The following is a 20911-nucleotide window of genomic DNA, read 5'->3' as shown; positions in this document are numbered from 1 at the left end:
CGCATTCTTATCGGCAGACTCAACAGCCTTGGTTTCTCAAATGACTGCCTCGACTGGTTCACCAACTACTTCTCAGATAGAGTTCAGTGTCAAATCGGAGGGCCTGTTGGTCCGGACTTCTGGCAGTCTCTATGGGGGTGCCACTGGGTTCAATTCTCGGGCCAACTCTTTTCTCTGTATACATCAATGATGTTGCTATTGCTGCTGGTGATTCTCTGATCCACCTCTATGCAGACGACACCATTCTGTATACTTCTGGCCCATCTTTGGACACTGTGTTAACAAACCTCCAGACGAGCTTCAATGCCATACAACACTCCTTCCGTGGCCTCCAACTGCTCTTAAATGCAAGAAAAACTAAATGCATGCTCTTCAACCGATCGCTGCCCGCACCCGCCCGCCCGTCTAGCATCACTAATCTGACCTAAGATTTTGTGGACAACTACAAACACTTAGGTGTCTGGTTAGACTGTGAACTCTCCTTCCAGACTCACATTAAGCATCTCCAATCCAAAATGAAATCTAGAATCGGCTTCCTATTTCGCAACAAAGCATCCTTCACTCATGCTGCCAAACATACCCTCGTAAAACTGACTATCCTACCGATCCTTGACTTCGGCGATGTCATTTACAAAATAGCCTCCAACACTCTACTCAGCAAATTGGATGTAGTCTATCAGAGAGCCATCCGTTTTGTCACCAAAGCCCCATATACTACCCACCACTGTGACCTGTATGCTCTCGTTGGCTGGCCCTCGCTTCATATTCGTCGCCAAACCCACTGAATCCAGGTCATCTATAAGTCTTTGCTAGGTAAAGCCCCGCCTTATCTCAGCTCACTGGTCACCATCGCAGCACCCACCCATAGCATGCGCTCCAGCAGGTATATTTCACTGGTCACCCCCAAAGCCAACTCCTCTTTTGCTCCTTTGCACCCCAGTATCTCTACTTGCACATTAATCTTCTGCACATCTATCACTCCAGTGTTTAATTGCTAAATTGTAATTATGTTGCCACTATGGTCTATTTATTGCCTTACCTCCCTAATCTTACTACATTTGCACACACTGTATATAGATTTTTCTATTGTGTTATTGACTGTACGTTTGTTTATCCCTATATATACTTTTTTCCTGCTGTATTATTGACTGTATGTTTGTTTTACTCCATGTGTAACTCTGTGTTGTTGTTTGTGTCGCACTGCTTTGCTCTATCTTGGCCAGGTTGCAGTCATAAATGAGAACTTGTTCTCAACTGGACTACCTGGTTAAATAAATGTGAAATAAGAAAGAAAGAAATAATTAATATCATAGTTCTAATAGTACTGTAGAGCTCTTTTTACTTGCACACAATATAGCAGGGTCACCCCAACCTCTCTGCGGCGTCCGCATGGTCCTAAAGCACACCGGAGCCACGTTTGTATCACACTGCAGTTATAAAACTGGGGGAGGGGGCGGTCAAGTCCCCCTGTCCCAGGGAAAGTTGCACCCCTGCAATTCCCATCATCCCCAAGGAAAGTCACAATCTCCAGAAGAGATACGCATCTTGACCCTTTTCACGCCTCGTCTGCCAAGGTCCCTCAACAGAAACTAAATGCTGCTTTATCACCATTTTACCACTTAAGAGAAAATGGATGCTGGATGATGTCCACAAAGCATATGGGAGGAGAGATGAAGTATCTGTTTCTAAGGTTATTCTCCCGTTTTATTCTGTTGGTAACAATTTGGCTTCATAGGCTTTATAAGCATCCACGAGCAATGTACGTACCCGAGAGCCTTGCAGAGTTGCGAGCAACCATTGAATTAGTTCTAGGCCGACTACCAGAGTTTGTTCATATGTGTGAAAGTTAAAGCAATAGTCCATAGACATTATTCCAAATAGCCCTATTTCGATCCTTCTCCTTCATTTCTCCTTTGCCAAGATAATCCCTCCACCTGATGGTGTGTCATATCAAGAAGCTGATTAAACAGCATGATCATTACACAGGTGCACCTTGTGCCGGGACAATAAAAGGACACTCTAAAATGTGCCGTTTTGTCACTCAACACAATGCCACAGATGTCTCAAGTTTTGAGGGAGTGTGCAGTTGGCATGCTGACTGCAGGAATATCCAGCAGAGCTGTTGCCATAGAATTTCATGTTCATTTCTCTATCAATTACGTTTTACAGAATTTGGCAGTACATCCAATCGGCCTCACAACTGCAGATCACATGTAACCACGCCAGACCAGGACCTCCACATCAGGTCTTTTCACATTAAACTTTGGGTTTGCACAACCAAAGAATTTCTGCACAAACTGTCAGAAACCGTCTCAGGGAAGCTCATCTGCATGCTCGTTGTCCTCACCAGGATCTTGACCTGACTGTAGTTCCGAGTCGTAACAAACTTCAGTGAGTAAATGCTCACCGGCATGCTGAAGAAGTGTGCTCTTCATGGATGAATCCCGGTTTCAACTGTACCGGGTAGATGGCGTTGTGTGGGCGAGTGGTTTGCTGATGTCAACGTTGTGAACAGAGTGCCCCATGGTGGCGGTGGGGTTATGGTATGGCAGGCATAAGCTACGGACAATGAACACAATTGGATTTTATTGATGGCAATTTGAATGCACAGAGATACCGTGACAAGACCCTGGGGCCAATTGTCGTGCCATTCATCTGCCGCCATCACCTCATGTTTCAGCATGATAATAATGCACGGCCCCATGTCGCAAGGATCTGTACACAATTCCTGGAAGCCGATACAGCCTGATCAACTCTATGCGAAGGAGATGTGTCGTGTTGCATGAGGCAAATGGTTGTCACACCAGACACTGACTGGTCTTCTGATCCCCACACTTACTTTTTTTAGACATAAGCTTAGACATAAGGGAATATACATGAAAACAACATACAATAAGTGTACTGGACACTTTATTGGTGCCTCTGCACTAGCATCACCAATGACAATATGTGCAGCATTGTATTGATCAGACATGCATTTGATAATTTACAATTGGCCAGCATAGCCAAAATATTGATCAACATGAACACTCATGAGAAATAAAAGGTGGGAAAAAATTTGACAAGATTTTTTTTTATTGGAGCCAAAAACCAAATATAGGCACCTGGCCACCCTACAGTGTACAGGACCCCATTGATTCGTACAATTTGTAACACTCATCTCCCGTCCGAAGGCTTAAAAAAACCCAATTCAAAGTAACATAGTATAATGTCATATCACGTAAGAGTGAATTACTTAGACTTTAGGTAAAGCAGCCAACTACAGAGATTGATGGGGAGGAGAGCAGGAGAGGAAGGGGACCCAGATACCCCGCTTCAATCAAGCAGGCTTCAGTCACCCACTTGGCTTCAGTCACCCACTCACTTCGCTTTAGTCACCCACTTGGCTTCCCCAAGATGAAAGCGGGAGACAAATCCAGCTGTGGCCTCCTCCTTGTCAGGCCTCTCACACTGGGCAGACAGGGGTCCTGTGATGGACAGCTCGCACAGCTTCCCCACATACGGTGCTGAATCAAGCGTGACCTCGCTGGGGAGGAGATCCAGGAGCCTTCCTACGTAGCCTGTAATGTTTTTGAAAAGGGAAATGTTTGTTAAATGGGGAGGGAATTTAATTTCCTTTTATTTACTGATGCTATGATGCTATCAATTTATTGATGTAGTGATCTACTCATTATTCTACAATGTGTTTTCTGGTATTTTTGAAGTACTCAATTTCAAATATGCAATATTTGGTCGTGCACTTTTTGGTTAAACTTTTCAATGTTTGTATTTGGAATGTGTGTGCCTGAAATGCTGAATTGATTTGAAATGAATAATAATAATAATAAATTACATTTCTATACTTCTTTTCATGGAATCTGAAAGCGATTCAAGAGCAAAAAACAAACAAGCAATATATCATGACAGTGGCGTGGTTGCCTGGGAAGCTGACAGGTCCACTAATATGACTTACAGTATGCTGGGTCTGTCTTCTCAGCATATACCTCTGTGGAGATGGGAGAACCTTCCAAAAGGACAACCATCTCTGCAGCACTCCACCAATCAGGCCTTTATGGTAGAGTGGCCAGATGGAAGCCACTCCTCAGTAAAAAGTCACATAACAGCCCGCTTGAAGTTTGCCAATAGGTACCTAAAGGACTCTCAGACCATGAAACAAGATTCTCTGATCAGATGAAACCAAGACGGAACTCTTTGGCCTGAATGCCAAGTGTCATGTCTGGAGGAAACCTGACACCATCCCTACGGTGAAGCATGGACCTCATACTGGGGCGGAGGTTCACCTCCCAACAGAACAACGACCCGAAGCACACAGCCAAGACCACGCAGGAGTGGCTTCATGACAAGTCTCTTTATGTCCTTGAGTGGCCCAGCCAGAGTCCAGACTTGAACCCGGTCTAACATCTCTGGAGAGACCTGAAAATAGCTGTGCAGCAACGCTCCCCATCCAACCTGACAGAGCTTGAGAGGATTTGCAGAGAAGAATGGGAGAAACTCCCCAAATACAGATATGCCAAGCTTGTAGCGTCATACCCAAGTAGACTTGAGGCTGTAATCGCAACCAAAGGTGCCTCAACAAAGTACTGAGTAAAGGGTCTAAATACTTATATAAATGTGATATCAGTTCGTTTTTTTTATACATTTGCAAAAATAAAAAAAATGTTTTTGCTTAGTCATTATGGGGTGTGTAGATTGATGAGGGGAAAAAAACTATTCAATCCATTTTAGAATAAGAATGTAACGGGGTCTGAATACTTTCTGAAGTCACAACAGATGAAAAGGGGTTAGTTACCAGTATCGTTCTGCTTTTAGCTCATCTTACGGTTTTTAAACAAAGCCGTATGATGCGCACGTGAGGACGGTTTTTAAAGGCGTTGTACCATTGGTGTATAAAATGGCAGAAAATACGTGACGTTTCATAATGCAGGAAGTAAGGCCTGCCTCCTGAATCCAAGTATTTGACATGGGGGGAGGGGACCAGTAACATTGTGATCAACTTTGTCAATGTACCATCTACCGTCATTTTTCATACTTGGATCAACCTACTGGTTTCATCCAAATTGATGCTCAGGATTTTTAACAATACCCCTTCACAAGAAGTTCCTATAAGTTCCTTAAGTTCCTATACCCACTTGTGAATTCTGTGGATCCACAGGACCAGGATTAAAGAACACTGTTTTAAAGAGAAGAGTAAATGAGAGTTTGGAGAGTGATCAATATATATCCTCCACGTGTCCTTGCACTCAAACAGAATGATGCCAACAGACCTTTGATCAAACCCCATGTAGTCTTGTTTTTCAATTACATTTGAGCTGCTTCCAAAATACGAGTCGGGGAGAGAAAAAAGAAACCCGAGCCCATTTCAAGGCCGGCACGGAAGAGTAGTATCACGCTGTCTGGCATTGATTTCCAATACAGCAATCCCTTACATATCGAGATAGGGAGACTGGAGACTTGGGGGGATGTGAAACTCTGATATCACACTGTACAACAGAGATGTAAGCCCCGGTCTGGCAGATGTCTGCTCCATTATCCCGACTGCCACATTTGGGATGTGCACTTAGTGCTCCCTTTGAAGATCTATCATTTTCACTTACGCACAAGTCTATGTATCCGCTTAGCACGGGTCTGTGTATCTGTGCTAAGCTAAAGGCTGAACCGGCTATATTTATAGCTAGCTGTCTGATCAACGCATAAAAATTCACTTTTGTTAAAATGTAAAATAAAACTGCAGGCTTTGAGATTCAATGGCTGAGCTTAGTGGAGTGGAAGCCAATTTGCTGGCCTCGGCCATTCTCAAGAGGGTAAATCCTCTTCAGACTTATTTAAGATGTTCCAAGGAAGTGTCCACTTAAATTCAGCACTGATCATCCACTTAATATCACTAATAATTTCGAGGGATCATAGAAAATTATAACTAGGGGGAAAACTCCTCAGCTTGTAACTGCAGTTTTCTCGGCGTTATGGACAAGATGTGAGGCTGAGAAAGATGGAGAGTGGGAGGCATGTAGAGATGGAGAGAGATGGAAAGAAAGAGGTAGGTAGCAATGGAAAGAGAGAGGTATTTAGAAATGAAGAGACGGGTAGGTAGAGATGGAAAGAGAGACAGGTAGGTAGAGATGGAAAGAGAGACAGGAGAGACAGGTAGGTAGAGATGGAAAGAGAGACAGGTAGGTAGAGATGGAAAGAGAGACAGGTAGGTAGAGATGGAAAGAGAGACAGGTATGTAGAGATGGAAAGAGAGACAGGTAGGTAGAGATGGAAAGAGAGAGAGTTAGGTAGAGATGGAGAGAGGTACAGTTGAAGTTGGAAGTTTACATACACTTAGATTTAACCAACTATAGTTTTGGCAAGTCGGTTAATTTTTCCAACAATTGTTTACAGACAGATTATTTCACTTATAACTCACTGTATCACAATTCCAGTGGGTCAGAAGTTTACATACACTAAGTTGACTGTGACTTTAAACAGCTTGGAAAATTCCCAAAAATTATGTCATGGCTTTAGAAGCTTCTGATAGGCTAATTGACATCATTTGAGTCAATTGAAGGTGTACCTGTGGAACTCAGTGCCTCTTTGCTTGACATCATGGGAAAATCAAAAGAAATCAGCCAAGACCTCAGAAAAGAAAAATTGTAGACCTCCACAATTCTGGTTCAACCTTGGGAGCAATTTCCAAATGCCTGAAGGTACCACGTTCATCTGTACAAACAATAGTACGCAAGTATAAACACCATGGGACCACGCAGCCGTCATACCGCTCAGAAAGGAGACTGTCTCCTAGAGATGAACGTACTTTGGTGTAAAAAGTGCAAATCAATCCCAGAACAACAGCAAAGGAACTTGTGAAGATGCTGGAGGAAACAGGTACAAAAGTATCTATATCCACAGTAAGTGGAGTCCTATATCAACAAAACATGAAAGGCCGCTCAGCAAGGAAGAAGCCACTGCTCTAAAACCGCCTTAAAAAAGCCAGACTAGGAAAAAGGGGGAGGCTTGCAAGCCGAAGAACACCATCCCATCCGTGCAGCATGGGGGTGGCAGCATCATGTTGTGGGGGTGCTTTGCTGCAGGAGGGACTGGTACACTTCACAAAATAGATTGCATCATGAGGAAGTAAAATTATGTGGATATATTGAAGCAACATCTCAAGACATCAGTCAGGAAGTTAAAGCTTGGTCGCAAATGGGTCTTCCAAATGAACAATGACCACAAGCATACTTCCAAAGATGTGGAAAATGGCTTAAAGACAACAAAGTCAAGGTATTGGAATGGCCATCACGAAGCCCTGACCTCAATCCCATAGAAAATGTGTTGGCAGAATTGAAAAAGCGTGTGCGAGCAAGGAGGCCTACAAACCTGACTCAGTTACACCAGCTCTGTCAGGGGGAATGGGCCAAAATTCACCCAACTTATTGTGGGAAGCTTGTGGAAGGCTACCCGAAACGTTTGACCCAAGTTAAACAATTTAAAGTCAATGCTACTAAATACTAATTGAGTGTATGTAAACTTCTGACCCACTGGGAATGTGATGAAAGAAATAAAAGCTGAAATAAATCATTCTCTCTACTATTATTCTGACATTTCACATTCTTCAAATAAAGTGGTGATCCTAACTGACCTAAGACAGTTGTTACTAGGATTAATTGTTACTAGGATTAAATGTCAGGAATTGTGAAAAACTGAGTTTAAATGTATTTGGCTAAGGTGTATGTAAAGTTCTGACTTCAACTATAGGTAGATAAAGAGAGAGGTAGGTTAGGTAGAGAGAGGTAGGTAGAGAAAGAGAGATCTGGGTGCAGATATAAACGGGGGTAAGGAGTTAAGTCACCTGAGGTCGAGGGTCGATGAGGTTACATAAACTGTCACAGCTGGATTTGAGGATGCCCTGGTTCCTTTGAGCGTGACTGACAGTGTAAACATACGGAGAAAAAAAACACAGCAAAAAAATCTGCCTCCCTGGAAAGGCAAGCACGCACACACACACACACACACCTTCCCCACCCTCCCTAAACAAACACACAGCTGGCAGTCCAACCTTGTGCCACAGAGATCACCGTCCCAGAAAATGTTTTTCATTCACTTTGCTTTTATTCACATTTCAGATCTGCTAATGACATCACTGTCCATACATTCCACTGTGTGCCCCAGTATGACCCTGGTGTCTCATCCCAGCAGGCAGATATAGATTAAAACCATCAGCGATCATATCATAATAATAATAATAAAAGCAGCATCCTGTTAAGAAAAGCCTTAGGGTGACAGAGCTGATCATCATCTCCCATATTGGTGTAGTATATTTACCTGAACGTAACCATCATGATCAATTTAAAAAAGGAACTACCTCATGACAAATAAATAACATCATATCATCATCGTCATCAAAATTATAATCCACACTCACTATAAAATATAGGGTACAAACTTAGAAGTAACAAAAGTGACTCAAGCATTTGAGAAAAGAAATGATTGCTAGGTGTGTGTGTGGTCATCCATAACCATCCTTGAACCCACCCCCCCTCCCCAAATGGCTGCTGTGCCATTGCTCATGTAGTAGTGTCCTACAGTTTCCCCTTGCATTGCTTGATGTAGATCCAGAAAAACTAGGTTTGCCTAGATCTAGTAAGACTAGAACTGGCATAGTCCTTTAATGGGTCCTTTAACATAGCGGGGAAGATATTGTATGGTACCAGTGGGCTTCAGGCCCGTTGAACTCAAAATGGATTCAAACACATTTGAGCCCTGTAGAAATGTCCTGTGTCTGTCTGCTGATTGGACTGACATGGTAGGAGACCTTGAGTATAGTTTATCCAGTAGCAGTGATCTGAGTTCAAAAGCCTCCCGGGATAGTTGGTGTGCTTTCTAGGCGCAGTTTTCACTCCAACCAGCAGGTAGCCTCCTAAAACCACCACTTATTGCCAAGTGACTGTGGACCATACCATTCTGTCAAATAGGGTCTTCATTGGAAGAGAGCTACAGCCATCAATCATTAAAAAAGTCCAAAATGGGTCAAAACCCCGAAACTCGAATATCCATCATCCTCCGGTCAAAATTCTGAACTCGTGTCCATCCATTAATCGCAGAGCTACAGCCCACAGTGTAAACATCCCTCTTCCGTCGTCTGCCGGCGTTCATTCAACCCCCCTCTCGTTCTCTCCATCTTCCATTACACTTAGTTCATCATGGATTCCGTCCGGATGGTCCCAGTTGGTGGTGTGCGGTACTGGTCTGGTCATTGGTACGGGTCTGGTCAGGCGGTACGGTTCTGGTCATTGGTACTGGAGGTAATTTTTGAGAGACTGTGGTAAGGGCAGGGTCTCTATCTCCTGGAGGCGCTCTCGGCCCAATGCGACCCGGGCGGCCCGACGACACAGGTCCATCAGGGGGAGGGGCTCCGCTATAACCAGGAAGAGAAGAGGAAAGGTTAGTTGGAGGTTTTCACAAGGTAAAAAGTTAGCAAAATACAGAATTAACTTTTCAATGTGTGTGACAAGGGAAGAGGATCTCTGACAGTGAGTGTGTGGGTGGTTATGTGTTCCCTTGCACATGTGGATCAGAACAGTGCATGCATGTGAATGCATCTGTGTTAATGTGTACGTGTTTGACTATGCACAAGAGAGCGTGCTAGCGTTGTTGTAATTCCCCTCCTCTCCCACCCACTCCCCAGCTGATGCTCCCCTCTAAATATTTCATATCACCTTAAGTGCCTGCTCCGTTTCACAGCCTGGTAGAATGACACTATCGTCTCCCATCTGCCTATACCCGTTTCCCATAAAGACATGACCAACATCTACAGTAGAAACAAGTCTCTCCGACCACGTTCAAATCAAATTGTATTTGTCACATGCGCCGAATACAACAGGTGTAGACCTTACAGTGAAATGCTTACTTACAAGCCCCTAACCAACAATGCAGTTTTAAAAAAATACCACAAAAAAAGAGTAAGAGATAAGAATAACAAATAATTAAAGAGCAGCAGAAAATAACAATAGCGGGGCTATATACAGGGGTACTGGTACAGAGTCAATGTTAGGGGGCACCGGTTAGTCGAGGTAACTGAGATAAAAATGTACATGTAGGTAGAGTTTTTAAAGTGACTATGCATAGATAATAACAGAGAGTAGCAGCAGCGTGGGGGGGGGGGGGGGGAATGCAATAGTCTGGGTAGGCATTTGATTAGCTGTTCAGCAGTCTTATGGCTTGGGGGTAGAAGCTGTTTAGATGCCTCTTGGACCTAGACTTGGCGCTCTGGTACCGCTTGCCGTGTGGTAGTAGAGAGAACAGTCTATGACTAGGGTGGCTGGAGTCTTTGGTATAGAGGTCCTGGATGACAGAAAGCTTGGCCTCCGAGCGCAAGGCACTACAGAGGGTAGTGCCAGTATGTCACCGGGGCCAAGCAGTTGCCATACCAGGAAGTGATGCAACCCGTCAGGATGCTCTCGATGGTGCAGCTGTAGAACCTTTTGAGGATCTGAGGACCCATGCCAAATCTTTTCAGTCTCCTGAGGGGGAATAGGTTTTGTTGTGCCCTCTTCAAGACTGCTTGGACCATGGTAGTTTGTTGGTGATGTAGACGCCAAGGAACTTGATGCTCTAAACCTGCTCCCCTACAGCCCCATCGATGAGAATGGGGACATGCTCAGTACTCCTTTTCCTGTAGTCCACAATCGTCTCATTTGTCTTGATCACGTTGAGGGAGAGATTGTTGTCCTTATACCACATGGTCAGGTCTCTGACCTCCTCCCTATAGGCTGTCTCATTGTTGTCGGTGATCAGGCCTACCACTGTTGTGTCGTCAGCAAACTTAATGATGGTGTTGGAGTCGTGCCTGGCAATGCAGTCATGAGTGAACAGCGAGTACAGGAGGGGACTGAGCACACACCCCTGAGGGGCCCCCGTGTTGAGGATTAGCGTGGAGGATGTGTTGTTACCTACCCTTACCACCTGGGGGCGGCCCATCAGGAAGTCCAGGATTCAGTTGCAGAGGGAGGTGTTTAGTCCCAGGGTCCTTAGCTTAGTGATGAGCTTTAAGGGCACTACGGTGTTGAACACAGAGCTGTAATCAATGAACAGCATTCTCACATATGTGTTCCTTTTGTCCAGGTGGGAAAGGGCAGTGTGGTGTGCAATAGAGATTGCATCATCTGTGGATTTGTTGGTGCGGTATGCAAATTGGAGTGAGTTTAGGATTTCTGGGATAATGGTGTTGATGTGACCAGCCTTTCAAAGCATTTCATGGCTACAGACATGAGTGCTATGGGTCGGTAGTCATTTAGGCAGGTTACCTTAGTGTTGTTGGGCACAGGGACTATATGGTGGTCTGCTTGAAACATGTTGGTATCACAGAAAATGTCAGTGAAGATACTTGCCAGTTGGTCAGCGCATGCTCGGAATACACGTCCTGGTAATCAGTCTGGCCCTGCGGCCTTGTGAATGTTGACCTGTTTAAAGGTCTTACTCACATCGGCTGCATAGAGTGTGATCACACAGTCGTTCGGAACAGCTGATGCTCTCATGCCCGTTTCAGTGTTATTTGCCTCGAAGTGAGCATAGAAGTTATTTCGCTCGTCTGGTAGGCTCATGTCACTGGGCAGCTCTTAGCTGTGCTTCCCTTCGTAGTCTGTAATAGTTTGCAAGCCCTGCCACATCCGACGAGCATCAGAGCCAGTGTAGTGCGATTGAATCTTGGTCCTGTATTGATGCTTTGCCTGTTTGATGGTTCGTCTGAGGGCATAGCGGGATTTCTCATAAGCTTCCGGGTTAGCGTCTCGCTCCTTGAAAGCGGCAGCTCTGCCCTTTAGCTCAGTGCGGATGTTGCCTGTAATCCATGGTTTCTGGTATGTACATACAGTCACTGTGGGGACGACGTCCTCAATGCACTTATTGATAAAGCCAGTGACTGATGTGGTGTACTCCTCAATGCCATCGGAAGAATCCCGGGAACATATTCCAGTCTGTGTTAGCAAAACAGTCCTGTAGTTTAGCATCTGCTTCATTTCACCACTTTTATAGACAGAGTCACTGGTGCTTCTTGCTTACATTTTTGCTTGTAAGCAGAAATCAGGAGGATAGAATTATGGTCAGATTTGCCAGATGGAGGGCGAGGGAAAGCTTTGTATGCGTCTCTGTGTATGGAGTAAAGGTGGTCTAGAATTTTTTCCCCTCTGGTTGCACATTTAACATGCTGATAGAAATTAGGTAAAACTGATTTCAGTTTCCCTGCATTAAAGTCCCCAGCCACTAGGAGCGCCGCCTCTGGGTGAGCATTTTCTTGTTTGCTTATGACAGTATACAGCTTACTGAGTGTGGTCTTAGTGCCAGCATCGGTGTGTGGTGGTATGTAGACAGCTACGAAAAATACAAATGAAAACTCTCTAGGTAGATAGTGTGGTCTACAGCTTATTATGAGATACTCTACCTCAGGTGAGCAAAACCTCAAGACTTCCTTAGATATCGAGCAACAGCTGTTGTTTACACATATGCATAGGCCCCCGCCCGTGTCTTACCAGAAGCTGCTGTTCTGTCCTGCCGATAGAGTGTATAAACCACCAGCTGTATTTTCTTAATGTCGTCGTTCAGCCACGACTTGGTGAAACATAAGATATTACAGTTTTTAATGTCCCGTTGGTAGGATATACATGCTTTCAGTTTGTCCCATTTATTTTCCAGCTATTGAACGTTAAGCTAGCAAGACGGAAGGCAAAGGAAGACTAGCCACTCGTCGCCTGATCCGCCATCTTAGAACTTTACTGGTGTCCTTTCACTCTTGACTATCATTATAGGAGAAAAGTTGGGTGGCATCCCAATACTCTTCAATGTCTTTACCAGTCTCCTTTCCTTCTGGAGTCTGGACTACTAGTATGTGAAAAGAATGGGTGTTATCATACTGGTAGGGTGAAGGAGGAGACAAGGGCAGGTAGCTATTACCTAATGAAAATGTATATTTGTTGACATCTTATTAGTAGAGTGGAGCCACCTTTGGAGAAACTAATTGCAATGCCAATCTAAAAAGGACAGAGTGATTTTCGCAGTTCTGTTTGGCTCATTTCCTGCAGGTCTTGTTGAAAGGTAGTGTTGCTAGTGAATTATGAGACCCTTTCATATAGGGCTGCCAACTTCTACTGAAATAAAAATCAGGGAGATTGAGGGAGTCGATTAACATTGATCACATTGCATGTATTCATTTTAGTCAGGTGTTAGAAAAATATCCCGGAATAGCTTTACTGTTTGTACTCATCCTGTTCTAGTTTTAGGCTAATTATTCGGGACTCTATGCCAAACCAGAAGGGCTGGTAATGGCAACACTGCTTTTGCTGGGTATTGTATTGGGACAGTAACCTTGTAATCTAACTAACAGAAATGACATGTTTTATTTCACCCTTGCCATGAGCTTGTTAGCTCATACTGCTCCCCGATTGGCCCATTAGCTCATATTCAAAACCTTTGATTGGCTTAATTGCATCACACGGTTGGGTGGATGGATGGGAGGTGGGCATGTCCCTGCCTGCAAAACTCTGTGACCCTTGCCATCACTGCCAGCGAAGGTTCGCCCAGGGATAGAGGATGCTCAGAAACGAGGTGCAAAGACAAGGAGCACTCATCCATATATATACACAGAGACAGACAGGACAGGACAGGACAGGACAGGACAGGACAGGACAGGACGGAGCTGTGAGGGGAACGGCACCTCCGTACCTTCAGGCTCTGATCAGGCCCTACACCCAAACAAGGGCACTCCGTTCATCCACCTCTGGCCTGCTCGCCTCCCTACCTCTGAGGAAGCACAGTTCCCGCTCAGCCCAGTCAAAACTGTTCGCTGCTCTGGCACCCCAATGGTGGAACAAGCTCCCTCACGACGCCAGGACAGCGGAGTCAATCACCACCTTCCGGAGACACCTGAAACCCCACCTCTTCAAGGAATACCTGGGATAGGATAAAGTAATCCTTCTAACCCCCCCCTTAAAAGATTTAGATGCACTATTGTAAAGTGGTTGTTCCACTGGATATTATAGGTGAATGCACCAAATTGTAAGTCGCTCTGGATAAGAGCGTCTGCTAAATGACTAAAATGTAAATGACAGGACAGGACAGGACAGGACAGGACAGGACAGGACAGGACAGGACAGGACAGGACAGGACAGGACAGGACAGGACAGGACAGGACAGGACAGGACAGGACAGGACAGGACAGGACAGGACAGGACAGGACAGGACAGGACAGGACAGAAGAGAAGAGAAGAGAAGAGAAGAGAAGAGAAGAGAAGAGAAGAGAAGAGAAGAGAAGAGAAGAGAAGAGAAGAGAAGAGAAGAGAAGAGAAGAGAAGAGAAGAGAAGAGAAGAGAAGAGAAGAGAAGAGAAGAGAAGAGAAGAGAAGAGAAGAGAAGAGAAGAGAAGAGAGGAGAGGAGAGGAGAGGAGAGAGAGAGAGAGAGAGAGAGAGAGAGCTCATGAGGAGTCTATTGCAGTGATGCCCGCTGTACGATGACATCCCACTGTTTCCTGAGGGACGCAACGGCGCTTTATTATAAGTCGTGCAACACTTTGACGGAGTCGTGCTACAGTACAGCTTTGACAAAGAAACCAGAGACTGATATGTTGGCCACTGTACTAAAATAGGGAAACAATGAGTACAATTCAGATGGATAACAGATAACTGATAATACTTACTGGATCAGGGGTCAGCATCAGACAAAAATCATCAGTAATAGCTAAAATGAGTTTCATTTAGGAAATCTGTTCACAAATATTTGTATATATATTTTTATAGCTATTTTCAAATAGAATCTATTTGTGGGTGTGGTTATGGTCAATTTGCAGTGTACTAATTATTATAATTATGTTCAGCCCAAAAATCATCCCGCAACTGAATCTAGTTGTCTACCCCTGTACTAAATACAACACATTTACAACACTACCCCTGTACTAAATACAACACATTTACAACACTACCCCTGTACTAAATACAACACATTTACAACACTACCCCTGTACTAAATACAACACATTTACAACACTACCCCTGTACTAAATACAACACATTTACAACACTACCCCTGTACTAAATACAACACATTTACAACACTACCCCTGTACTAAATACAACACATTTCACGTCTGTCTCAGAGTTCGCCGAAATGACTAATTCCCAAATTGAATCAAGTCAAGGGAAATGACAGTTATAACATTGAGGTAACCTTTCCTAACATTAGACCTGGATAGCTATGGCGTTATTGGAGGAGACTGACAATCCACAGTACTCCCATCACAACATCACACAGTACTCCCATCATAACAACCCACAGCGCTCTTATCACAACACACAGCGCTCTTATCACAACACACAGCGCTCTTATCACAACACACAGCACTCCCATCACAACAACCCACAGTACTCCCATCACAACATCACACAGTACTCCCATCACAACATCACACAGTACTCCCATCACAACATCACACAGTACTCCCATCACAACATCACACAGTACTCCCATCACAACATCACACAGTACTCCCATCACGACAACCCACAGTGCTCCCATCACATCACACAGTACTCCCATCACAACATCACACAGTACTCCCATCACAACATCACACAGTACTCCCATCACAACATCACACAGTGATCCTAGCACAATATGCAGTTGTTGAGAAATCCTCGCTCTATTTCACGGCTATTAGGAGTAGTGCACTTGCAGGTAACTGCCACAACAAAATAAACACCAACATAGCGTCTTATGGGCCACCAAGAGCCATCAGAACAGATTCAATGCACCTTGGCATAGATTCAACAAGTGTCTGGAACTCTATTGGAGGGATGCAACGCAATCTTCTACAAGCAATTCCATAATTTGGTGTTTTGCTGATGGTGGTGGATAATGCTGTCTCAGGTGCCGCTCCAGAATCTCCCATAAGTGTTCAATTGGTTTTAAATCTGGTGACTGAGACACACAAACACACATTTTAACCCCCCTATGGTCCTTTGAGACCCCTGTTTCAAAGTCACTGACATCTCTCTTCTTCTAGCCATGGTAGCCAAAATAATGGGCAACTGGGCCATTTATATATTTATATACAGTTGAAGTACGAAGTTTACATACACCTTAGCCACATTTATACTCAGTTTTTCACAATTCTTGACATTCAATTCTAGTAAAAAATCCCTGTCTTAGGTCAGTTAGGATCACCACTTTATTTTAAGTATGTGAAATGTCAGAAAAATAGTAGAGAGAATTATTTATTTCAGCTTTTATTTATTTCATTACATTCCCAGTGGGTCAGAAGTTTACATGCACTCAATCAGTATTTGGTAGCATTGCCTTTAAATTGTTTAACTTGGGTCAAACATTTCAGGTAGCCTTCCACATGCTTCCCACAATAAGTTGGGTGAATTTTGGCCCATTCCCCCTGACAGAGCTGGTGTAACTGAGTCAGGTTTGTAGGCCTCCTTGCTCGCACACACTTTTTCAGTTCTGCCCACAAATGTTCTATTGGATTGAGTTCAGGGCTTTGTGATGGCCACTCCAATACCTTGACTTTGATGTCCTTAAGCCATTTTGCCACAACTTTGGAAGTATGCTTGGGGTCATTGTCCATTTGGAAGACCCATTTGCGACCAAGCTTTAACTTCCTGACTGATGTCTTGAGATGTTGCTTCAATATATCTACGTAATTTTCCTGCCTCATGATGCCATCTATTTTGTGAAGTGCACCAGTCCCTCCTGCAGCAAAGCACCCCCACAACATGATGCTGCCACCCCCGTGCTTCACAGTTGGGATGGTGTTCTTCGGCTTGCAAGCCTCCCCCTTTTTCCTCCAAACATAAAGATGGTCATTATGGCCAAACAGTTCTATTTTTGTTTCATCAGACAAGAGGACATTTCTCCAAAAAGTACAATCTTTGTCCCCATGTGCAGTTGCAAACCGTAGTCTGCCTTTTTTATGGCGGTTTTGGACCTGTGGCTTCTCCCTTGCTGAGCGGCCTTTCAGGTTTGTTGATGTAGGACTCGTTTTACTGTGAGTATAGATACTTTGTACCTGTTTCCTCCAGCATCTTCACAAGGTCCTTTGCTGTTGTTCTGGGATTGATTTGCACTTTTCGCACCAAAGTACGTTCATCTCTAGGAGACAGAACGCGTCTCGTTCCTGAGCAGTATGACGGCTGCGTGGTCCCATGGTGTTTATACTTGCTTACTATTGTTTGTACAGATGAACGTGGTACCTTCAGGCATTTGGAAATTGCTCCCAAGGGTGAACCAGACTTGTAGAGGTCTACAATTTTATTTCTGAGGTCTTGGCTGATTTCTTTTGAGTTTCCCATGATGTCAAGCAAAGAGGCACTGAGTTTGAAGGTAGGCCTTGAAATACAGCCACATGTACACTTCCAATTGACTCAAATGATGTCAATTAGCCTATCAGAAGCTTCTAAAGCCATCACATACTTTTCTGAAATTTTCCAAGCTGTTTAAAGGCACAGTCAACTTAGTGTATGTAAACCTCTGACCCATTGGAATTGTGATAAAGTGAATTATAAGTGAAATAGTCTGTCTGTAAACAATTGTTGGAAAAATGACTTGTGTAATCACAATGTAGATGTCCTAACCAACTTGCCAAAACTATAGATTGTTAACAAGAAATTTGTGGAGTGGTTGAAAAATGTGTTTTAATGACTCCAACCTAAGTGTATGTAAACTTCCGACTTCAACTGTACATGACCCTAAGCATGATGATGTTAAGTGCTTAACTCAGGAACCACACCTGTGTGGAAGCACTTGCTTTCAATATACCTTGTATCCCTGATTTACTCAAGTGTTTCCTTGATTTTGTCAGTTAACTGTATCAAATAATAGAAAGCAAATGCATGACATTATAGAGGGCGAGACTAGATGGGTTCAACCAACATGAATATTCTAGTGAATAGAGGATACACGCTATCAATTACAATGGGTGAGTAAAGCACTACATTACACACGGTCGCACGCACAACAAGGTTATTATAGTAAACCAAAACTGAAACGAAATTAAAAACTAAAATTGGAGAAAAACGATTTGGTCAAATAAAATTAAGAAAAACTTTGGAAAAACAAAAATTAGGGAATGGGGATACCTAGTTAATTTTACAACTGAATGCATTCAACTGAAATGTGTCTTCCACATTTAACCCAACCCCTCTGAATCAGAGAGGTGCGGGGGGCTGTGTTAATCGACATCGGCGCCCGGGGAACAGCGGGTTAACTGCCTTGCTCAGGGACAGAACGACTGATTTTTACCTTGTCAGCTCGGGGATTTGATCCAGTGGCCCAACGCTCCTACCCGCCAGGCTATCTGCCGCTATACTAAAACTGTTATCTTTGACAGCAAAACTAACAACAACAAAATAAAAACCATCATAAATATTGTTTAGTTTAACTTTTTTTCCCATTCTAAACTTTGGGCAAAAATCTAATGGGGTTTTCAAGCTTTTTTTTCTAATGGGGTTTTCGAGCTTCTGAATCTGGAGGGTAAATGCTGCCAATAGATGGCGATGTTTCATATAAGCCTAGCTTGTGCATCACTATAACTAGCTATCAGTTGCCAAAAGGGAAGAAATCCGAGGGCGAGCGTGGAGCATGATCGTGAACCAAAGGCGTGAAGAATGGCGACATCAAACCCAACATCAACAGTGGTTGGTCGTAAATGGGAAAGCCCCCATATGGGATTCTGTTAAGTACATTGCTGAAAAGGAAAAAAGCAATTGTCAGAAGATGGCAGTGTGTGTGGAACAGAGATAAATAAGAAAAACCCAACCAACCTCAAAATTAATCTAACAGCACCTGCAAAGAATTTCAGGATGAAAACAAGCTGACTGCTAGCCTCCCGTTGATAAGGCCACTTTCTGTCACAAACACCAAACACTAAAATTGAAACTAAATTATAGAAAAACTAAATAGAAATGTAATATGTAATGTAATAAACACTATAATAACCTTGGTGCACACGCACACCACAGGGAGTGTGAACATGAGAACCAGCTCTGTACACTGTGTCAGGTTGCTACTGGACTTGACCAGAATCGCAAAGCCTATAAAATAACAAGACCCTCATTATCATTATTTAGACAACAGAATAAAGACGGGTGCTAAAATGGCTTTGCTGCTGCCCCCAGGTAATGAGTGTTGTGTGTGTGTGTACACATTTTACTATACTTGTGAGTACCTCACAACAATAGTAAACCAACTGAAATTCAGAGAAATGAGGACATTTTGCCAGTCTTCTCTATTTTAGGCTTAGGGGTTAGGTTTAGGGTCAGGGTTAGGGTTAGAATTAGGATTAGGCTTAGGGATTAGGTTTAGGAGTTAAGGTTAGAGTTAGGGTTAAGGTTAGGGTTAGGTTGTTGGTCCCCAAAAAGTCATCAAGTACAGTAAGACATAGCTGTGTGTGTGTGTGTGTGTGTGTGTGTGTGTGTGTGTGTGTGTGTGTGTGTGTGTGTGTGTGTGTGTGTGTGTGTGTGTGTGTGTGTGTGTCTGTCTGTTTGTGTGTGCGCACGCACGCACGCACGCACGCACGAACGAACGAACGAACGAGTCTCTTGGAGAGAATTAAAGTGAGCGCAGAAAGTTGAATGTGCTTATGAAAGCACACCAGCAGCGAGCAGCCTTACTCAGCTACGACAAAAAGATAGACACAGAAACGTTTGACTCGACACTCATAGAATGCCTTTTTTTAAGGAACACTGAGGCACTTTCTAAAACCTGCCTACTAAGTCTATACAGTATACCGTAGTCAAAAACACTGGCCATGAAAATATAGTGTGTGCAGGCTTTTGCTCAAGAGCAGCACTTACACTCCAGATTCAGCTGAAAAACCGCTTGATGATTAGAATCAGGCATTTCAATGGTGTATTGGAACAACGTTTCTCAATGTTGTCCTCAGTGTAGCACTGTAGAGTGCAATCAGTTTTCAAATGGTACATTAGACCTACCATTTGTCAAGACCCTAGCCAATTGAGGCTCCTCTGTCGTGCTAGCTCTGAGGGTATAAAGACTGGGTATTCTCCTACTTCTTCCAAACCTTAAAAGCATTTCAGACGCACTGCAACAGTGTGGGCAAGACTATGCCTTTACACTTGTTAACAATGAATTTCTATTTTCGTTAGAGGATCTGAATAGTTCTCCATGTCCTTGGTTTGGCGCTTTGCTCTTATTGTCTTTCAGCTGTAATTTCTTCTGAAAATGGACAGAAATTGGACCAGTGTGAAAATCAGGATCTATACATCCTAAGATGTTCCATATGGTTCCCTTGCAAAAGTACTCAGCCCCCTTAGATTTATTCACATGTTATTGTGTTACAAAGTGGGTTAGGGTGTGTTACATTGTAGTGACTCCACAATAATGGTTTATTCTGTATTTGTAATCTTCTTTTTACTTGTTATTTAACAAGTAAAAAGAAGATTACAAATACAGAATAAACCTTTTCCAAAACTTGCATCTTGTATGTAACAAGGCACTAAATTAATACTGAAGAACAAAAAACACAGCAAAGGAACACACTTTTTGTCCTAAATGCAAAGCCTTCTGTTTGGGGCAAATCAAACAACACTGAGTAACTGCCTCCTTATTTTCAAGCATGGGGTGACTGCATCATGGTATGGGTATGCTTGACGTTGGCAAATACTGTGGAGTTTCTCAGGATAAAAATAAACAGGATGGAGCTAAACACTGGCAAAATCCTAGAGGAAAACCTGCTTCAGTCTGCATTACACCAGACACTGGGAGATGAATTCACCTTTCAGCAGGACAATAACATACAACACAAGGCACAATCTACACTGGAGCTGCTTACCAAAAAGACTGTGAATGTTCCTGAGTGGACAAGTTACATTGTTGACTTAAATCTGCTTGAAATTGCTGTCTAGCCTTGATCCCCAACATCTTG

General features: G+C 43.5%; 1 protein-coding gene across 5 annotated transcripts in view; it reads right to left on the bottom strand.

The window, feature by feature from the left end:
- Positions 1–8066: 8066 nt before the first annotated feature.
- Positions 8067–20911, bottom strand: part of LOC106599042 (SPRY domain-containing SOCS box protein 4) — a 133902-nt gene continuing 121057 nt past the window's right edge. For all 5 annotated transcript variants that reach the window (XM_014190093.2, XM_014190096.2, XM_014190094.2 and 2 more), the window contains one exon: positions 8067–9394. In XM_014190093.2, the coding sequence (XP_014045568.1) occupies positions 9267–9394 (128 nt within the window). In that variant the 3' untranslated portion in view covers positions 8067–9266. The remainder of the gene's footprint in view (positions 9395–20911) is intronic.

The sequence above is a fragment of the Salmo salar genome, chromosome ssa03 (assembly GCF_905237065.1).
Source record: "Salmo salar chromosome ssa03, Ssal_v3.1, whole genome shotgun sequence".
NCBI lineage: Eukaryota > Metazoa > Chordata > Actinopteri > Salmoniformes > Salmonidae > Salmo > Salmo salar.
The sequence above is the reverse complement of the archived record's forward strand: the minus strand, read 5'-3'. Positions and strand labels throughout refer to the sequence as shown.